This window comes from Atta cephalotes (genome assembly GCF_000143395.1).
Source record: "Atta cephalotes unplaced genomic scaffold scaffold00012, whole genome shotgun sequence".
NCBI lineage: Eukaryota > Metazoa > Arthropoda > Insecta > Hymenoptera > Formicidae > Atta > Atta cephalotes.
This window is the reverse complement of record NW_012130076.1, coordinates 5222138-5229537: the sequence shown is the minus strand read 5'-3', so window position 1 is coordinate 5229537 and position 7400 is coordinate 5222138. Positions and strand designations below refer to the sequence as shown.

Here is a 7400-nt window from a genome sequence, read left to right as displayed (position 1 = left end):
TATATATATATATATATATATATATATATATATATATATATATATGCGTATATATAAAAAAAAGAAGTCTTAAATTAGATTAGGATTTGGCGACCGACAAGAACGCAATGTAGCTTCTGATTGCCTGCAAAGCGTCCAATATAATCGATAAATCGTCCAATATAATTAATCATTGTTTCAATCGATGATCATCTGCGAGTATCCTAAAAAGACGTATGCCACAGCATCTCTCTGCATCCATAATAATCTTGCATCGTCGCACTAGTATATGCCAGTTTAGAACAGTTACAGCGCTGAACGGTTACAGAAGACTATCAATCCTCATCCGAGAGCGGCTCGTATTGCGAGGAAAGCAGCGGCGCCGGCTCGGCTTGCATCTGTTCCGATTTTGCGACGGAGGCGGATGTAGCTGAGGCGGGTGGCGGGGCCGGCGGTGGTCCTGTGTGCACCCCTAACGCACTAAATGGATAAAACGTGGTAGTAGCTGCGGGCGCAGGAGGCGGCGGTGGTTGTTCACGAGTGGTTGGATTCGGTCCACCCGTATTGTCGACCACCATCTCATTGCTTCCGCTATTACCGCCACCGCCACTTCCGCCACCACCGCCATTCGATGGGCTTCTCTCCACGTTTCTCTCGGCACCAACCCCCTTTTCATCCTTTTCAGACACAACGACGGAATTACCGCCTCCGTTTCTGTCGGAGCCCGTACCACCATCGCCGCCGCCGCCACCCCCGGCCTTGTCGTCCTCAGTGCGCATCACCTCAACTATCTTGTTTTTCACATAATCGAATGGCGACACGTCGTATGGCGTCGAATGCGACTTGTTGGAAGAAGTCCCGGAAGTGGATGTGGCAGTGCTCGAATCGTACAAGCGACGTGCGTAATGATTGGTAGTTGCCTCCGGCGGCGAAACTGGCTCGACCGAATGATATTGCTGCTTTCCCGATGACTGATGCTGCTGTTGCTGTTGTGTATGCTGCTGTTGCGCAACACGTATTATTTGTCGTTCGTCCCCAGTCTTCACCGAGTCCGGCTCATTATGTTTTCGTCTCTTCCATTGATCTTCGGAAATTTGATATCTATTGTTTAGAAAATAAAGATTTCTATTATTTATAATATACGAATATTCGCCAATACACATTGCGGTTAAGAAAAAAAATTAAATGTGTTCTCTTTCTTCTTTTTACAATAAGAAGTTTCAATAAATTGCTTCCTTAAAAAATTTTAAAATTATAAATCTTATTATTCGTAAGATTTATATTTGATAAAATAAGAATCGACAAAACCGAATAAAATAAAATTAACCGAAAGAAATAAAATAAATAAAGTAAATCAGAGCAAAAAATTATGAACTTATTAAATTCATAACTGTAAGGTTTGTAATTTAATTTTACAAAAAGGAATTTTTCATCACGATGTAATATTGAGCTTAAAGAGATGTTTACATTGCGCGAGGACTTACCCAGTGTAGGATCTATACGACGAATGAGGCGGGCCATAATCTTTAGAAACAATGTGATCAACATGCTCGCCGAGAGTAATTGCTTTATTGCCGCCACTTCCGTTACCGCTTCCACCATTTCCACCACCGCTGCCTTCACCAGCAGGACTGTGAGCTATACCATTAGGTTCTTGCTGATTTTCGCGATGAAATCCCTACAATGATGAAAAAGAATAGGATTGCATGAGAACGTAATTTCAAAAAACAAAGCTCTTTTAAATGTAACATATGTTCTACACAAACTAAAAATTTCAAAGAAAAATAAAAATATGTTCGGCTACCTGAAAAAGACGATCGCCAGCACGTGCTGGCTGATTGACTGACGATCCGCTTGCGCCGGGATTCTCAACACTCTGATTGATCTGATGGGTGATGATAGCGTCAATTAAACTGGCGGCTGTAAGAGTCGACGAATCGTTTTGCTGACTGGAAGATTGACTCTGTCGCGAAGATGACGATGACGTCGATGACTGCTGCTGCTGCTGTTGAGACTGTTGAGATTGTTGAAGCCTGGAAGATTGCGAGGAAAATCCGAGGCTTGCTAATCTCGACGAATCTCTATCGATTTGCTGTTGATCTCTGTATAATTGCGCAATGTGTCTTCTCTCGGCCTCTATACGTTGTTGCTGAATATGCTGCTGGATCTGTTGCTGTTGTTGTTGTTGTTGTTGATGAAGATGCGCCAGATCTCTTTCGCGATGCTGCATAGCCAGGCGACGTTCAACATCTTTTTCGTGTTGCTGAATGGCAAGCCGCTCTTGCTGTTGCATCTCCTTCTCGCGTTGTTGTTGTACTGCAAGTCGATGCTCATGCTCAATCTCACGTTGTGCGGCAGCTGCCACCATTTTTTGATGTATCTCCTTTTCTCGCTGTTGATGTACACTAAGTCGATGTTCGTGTTGTATATCCTTTTCCCGGGCTTGCTGCACAGACAAACGAGCGTGCTCGACGTGCATGTCCTTCTCTCGTTGTTGCACGAGACGGTGCTCTTGCTGCTGGAGATCTTTTTCACGTTGTTGATGGTGCTGCTGGACTGCAAGACGATGCTCTAATTGTTGCAATTCTTTTTCACGATGCAAACGATGTTCCTCCTTTTCCCGTAAATGAACGAGGTCGCGTTCTCTATCTCGATCACGATGATGATGCTGCTGCACCGCTGCAGCCACTGCTAGTCTGTGTTCTGCAGCCTGCATTGCCGCCATACGATGTTCCTGTAGCCGTATCTCTTGCTCACGAAACGCGCGGTTATTGTCATAACGATCGGCTAACAGGCGATCTGCCATCGTTTTACCGAGACCCTCGTGGCCACTACTACCAGATGCAGCTGGATGGCCGTGCGGATGTGGTACCGGAAGACTGGGTTGTTGTACTGCCACATCCACTAAACTGGAAAACGCCTCTAAGCCAGGTGGTGGTGGTGGATAGTGCATTTGCTTCTGCGGATTGTGCCTCTGGATAACACCTTGCCGCGGTTGCGTATGTGTTTGTGATGGAGGAGGCGTACTAGTATAGTAGAGAGTGGACGACGGTGGCGGTGGCGGTTCGCTCTTACCGGTCGTCTCAGTGACAACAGATGCACCAGTGCTACTGCTACCACGAGCACGCGCATGCATCTGCTGACTTGTGATATAGTCATTCATGATGATCTGTCGGCTGGATAATTGTTGCTCCATTGAATAACTGGGCGGCGGCCGCCCGGCGGCAGAATAAGAGTTGTACTGACTGCCACCATGACTCACTACCACGGCTGGTGACGCCGCCTGACTTGTAGGACCCTGTCCCGGCGGTGGGGGTGGAACATTGCCACCGCCCGTCACAGGCGAATGTCGGATGGTACGATGATAATCGTATATAGGCGTGCCGCGTTTGTCTACCGCGAACGGAAGTACCGGTGTACCTTGTGTAATTGAACCACCTGTATCTTTCGGAGTCCCTGGTACAGCGGACCCGGCATTAATGGCGCCGCCGCTGCTGCCGCCGCCGCCTCGTTCACTAGCGTTCGAAACAGCACCAGTAACCGTTGGATTACCAGGCGGCGTCATTTGCCGCAACAAACCTTCATAACGCGCTGTGGATACAGGCGTGCCATGCGTGATGGAACCACCTTTGTGACCCGGCGTGGCTATGGTACTTAATTTTGGAGATAACTTAGGATGAGGCGGTGGTACGGTGACTTTGTTCATCTTAGGTGTAATAGGTGCTTGTGGTCGCGGTGACGAAGCATAAATCAATGGACTTTTCGCGCCACGACCTTGTTCGGGATGAGGCGCGTGAGGATGATAATACGCACCCGGCGGTTCCGGCCGATAAAGCGTAACCGTCGGCGGCTTGTGAAGTTGCATTGAATGATTGTAATCTTGTTGTAATCTTGGTTTTTTGATACTCAAATCTAACGTTCCTTCCGTTTCTCGCAACGCTTGTTGTACTTGCATGACAACCAAACCTTCCTTAGGCAGCAAGTCCGAAGATGAAGCTTGACTACTCGGTACTGCTGGTGGGCAAGGAGTAATGGTAGCTTGCATTTGACCTAAAGAGAAAGAAAATGCATCATAAATTTAGTCCATTTTTCTGATAAATCATGAATGACATAACGCACAGATTGTCAAAAAATAAGAATGGATTTTAAATGAACATGATAAAGTCATTATTTTGAAAATAAATTTTATATAAAAATTAGATTTAAGAAGAGTAAGTTTTAAGTAAAGATCTAAATATAACGAGATCTAAATATATATTATCAATGAACCTACCAATTGGTTGTGGACTTGGAGCAGAACGATGAGCATGATGAGGTCCCGAGACAACGGAGAGTGTGGCTAGATTTGTATCTCTATTAGACAACGTAGTATTTGCTATATTTGGCGACGATTTGTAGCCACGAACATATGTTATGTCATTACGATGATCTGTTTTCAAAATACTAGATATCGTCGGAGTGCCAGAATTATTGGGTGCTGATGAGCCACCACCGTCGGCTGGACTGTTGGGAGTACGTTTTAATTGCATCTCGATGACTCCAAGCATGAGATCCTTGACAGTGAGTGGATTGGAATTACTCGTTGTTGAAGGTGGTGAGTGCACAATCGGTGGTGGTTGCGGATGTTGTTGCAACGATGTTGTATTACTGTTGGAAGTTGTCAGAGTCACCACAACACTGCTATTATCCATGTCAGCACCTCCCTGACCTTCGTCCGCTGTCTCCTGAAACAATTAGCGCACCTCTATCAGACGGTCCTATCGCACAAAAACATTGTTTTGCATCTTGTTTTGTAATTACATTCTTATCATTTTTAAATGCTAAAATTAACAATAAAACTAATTATATGTACATCTTATACAAGGCAAAATTTGAAAAAGACAATCCGAGAACTTTGTCTTACCGTGGCAGAACTGTCGTAATCTTCCCTGCCACCTGAAGTAGCAGTAGCAGTTCCACTGCTGGAAGACTGTTGAGATGATCCGGGCGGTACAAGTGATACTACGGCTATATCCGAGAGTTTCTCGCCGAGTTTTTGCTCGCTGGATCGGAAAGACATCGATAATGACGACGATGTCGCCGGAGTACCACTCGATGCTACATTACTGCCTGTCATAGTCGTTGCCGGACTTCCTGCGCTGGCTGTATCACTTGAATCATGAACCTAGAAGAGAAAATAAAGTAAGGCTAATTGATATATACGCAAATAGGTAAAATGTTTAATTTAACGCAATTTCTTATATAAAAAATTAATGTATCAATTGTATCAAAAGCTATTTAGCTAGTTTCATTTGTAATTTGTAGGAATAGCAAAATTATGTATATTTTTTTACGCAAAAATGTACATACTTTTCATTTCAAATTCTGATTATGTGTTTAAATTAAATCATTTTTAGTTCATGAGAAACTTACAGCCAGCTCATCGCAACTACTAGTACTACTGCCACTTTCTTCCTCGTCAGTTAGACACGGTCTTCGTTCCTCGCCCAATGAGGCGTAGTATTCGGCAACTACCTGATCGAGACTCAGTTTCTTTCGGTAAGCAAAGTAATAGTTTTTGCACTGATGATTCGTTTTGCCGGGTATCTGTTCGGCGACTTTCGGCCAATTGGTGCCATGTTCCCGAAGTGCCCTGCGGAGTTGTTCGAGCTCTTCGTCTGTCCACTGACGCGATAAAGCGTCGGTGCCATCCTCGGATACTTCGGTACCACCAGCGAGATGTGGCGCCAAACGGCGCGATATGCGGCTGAAGCAAGCCGAGCAACATTTCGTCGCGCTATTTGGTATTTCTGAAATAAATGGAATGAATGATTTAGCTACGGAGTGAGCACTTGAATAAAGTTTCACTTTGTATTTTTCATACAAAATTCAAATAAAATCCAAAACTTACACACTTGTTTATACATATACATATATATATATATATATATCTATATATATATATATATATATATATAATATAAAACGTAATATACATGCAATTATATATAATTAAATTTACAATAAATTTATAGACATGAATTCACAAAGAGAACACGCGTACAATAAATTTTATAAAAATTTATAGAGAATACTCACGGAATTCTTGAGCGATTGGTTCCCGAATTTCCGGTGGCAAGTCAAGCCACTTAGAAGGTAACGCTCTTAGCCGTTTCACTCTTGATTTAGAGCTGCTCAGATTCGGACAGCCCGGTAGCGGGCAGGCGGTGTAACGTCCTCGGACGGCCTTGCAGCGGCAAGTGTTGCAGACACGCGCACTAGGAGGTACTTGATCTTCCCGTAGGCCATACTGCGACGCTTGACTACGTGGTAACGCGCGACTATGCGCGCTTCCCTCGACGACGCTTTGGCACACCGTGCAAGCGTGAGGTCCTATCTGCTTGCCACCCTCTGAAATCGCAACAAAAAATTATTGTACAATATATGTAGAAGTAATGAAAAGAGCAGAGTAATATATATACGATGTCCTCGTCCATAAATGTCCGAGTAAATATCTTGCAACTGGTTGAAGTTACAAGAAAGTTTAATAAGAGAAATTTGTACGACTCCGAGTTAGTTACAAAGTGCACGTAAATTTTTTTTTCTACTCTTGGCTTTTTCGAGTTATGTGTGTGTAGGTTAACACTTTTTTTAAATGGATCTATAATTTTTTTTTGCATATTTATAGGGGAATATATTAATAGGGGAAGGATTTACAATCAAAATTATATACAGTAAAAAATTGCTACTATGCATCATTTATGAGATAATCGACATTTTAAATAGTAAATTGGATTCTAAATAATTTTGAACATGGTTTGAAATGTCAAAATTCAGAGCTCGAAGAAGAAAATGAACAATGTTTTTTATGGAATATTTATTAATCCATAAATTGCTCGAAATTTTGAGCATCATGTTCAATATAACATTCAACGCGTTTTATAATGTTTCTCATTGTTGATTGCAGTATTTCTACTATAATGCCTTCAACAACTCAAGTGATTTTATGTCGTAAATCTTCTTCATTTTCAGGAACAATTGCGTAGACAATGTTTTTAAATATAAAAGAGACAACAATAACTTTCGAGAATGTCAGAAAATAAAGAAAAAGAAAGGGCTAATGAGAGTTTTTTCACGGTAATTCGATAAAGAAATTTATTGCAAGATTTTGATAAATCAGACGTTTCAGTTTACTTTCGAATCATCTTCAGTAAATGTGACAATGTAGATCACTTCTATGACTAGACGAGAGGGAGACCAATCATTTCATCTCCTTTTGACACAAGGTTGACAACGAATGAAGAAAATGAATTCCGCACAACCATTATACACAACAATTATAATTAAATTAAAAATTAAAGAAAATTCATTTGTTGTGCAATATGTTCATATTTTGAAGAACGTGATGTATGTTTCAAGTATAACAACACAGTCGACAATCG

At 42.3% G+C, this 7400-nt stretch overlaps 1 protein-coding gene across 1 annotated transcript in view; it reads right to left on the bottom strand.

The window, feature by feature from the left end:
• Positions 1-314: 314 nt before the first annotated feature.
• LOC105617367 overlaps positions 315-7400 on the bottom strand; it is a 54296-nt gene continuing 47210 nt past the window's right edge. The window contains exons 11-17 of the mRNA XM_012198928.1: positions 6058-6369; positions 5392-5768; positions 4883-5143; positions 4253-4703; positions 1784-4029; positions 1464-1657; positions 315-1080 (exon numbers count right to left, since the gene is read on the bottom strand). Coding sequence (XP_012054318.1) covers positions 315-1080; positions 1464-1657; positions 1784-4029; positions 4253-4703; positions 4883-5143; positions 5392-5768; positions 6058-6369 — 4607 coding nt within the window. The remainder of the gene's footprint in view (positions 1081-1463; positions 1658-1783; positions 4030-4252; positions 4704-4882; positions 5144-5391; positions 5769-6057; positions 6370-7400) is intronic.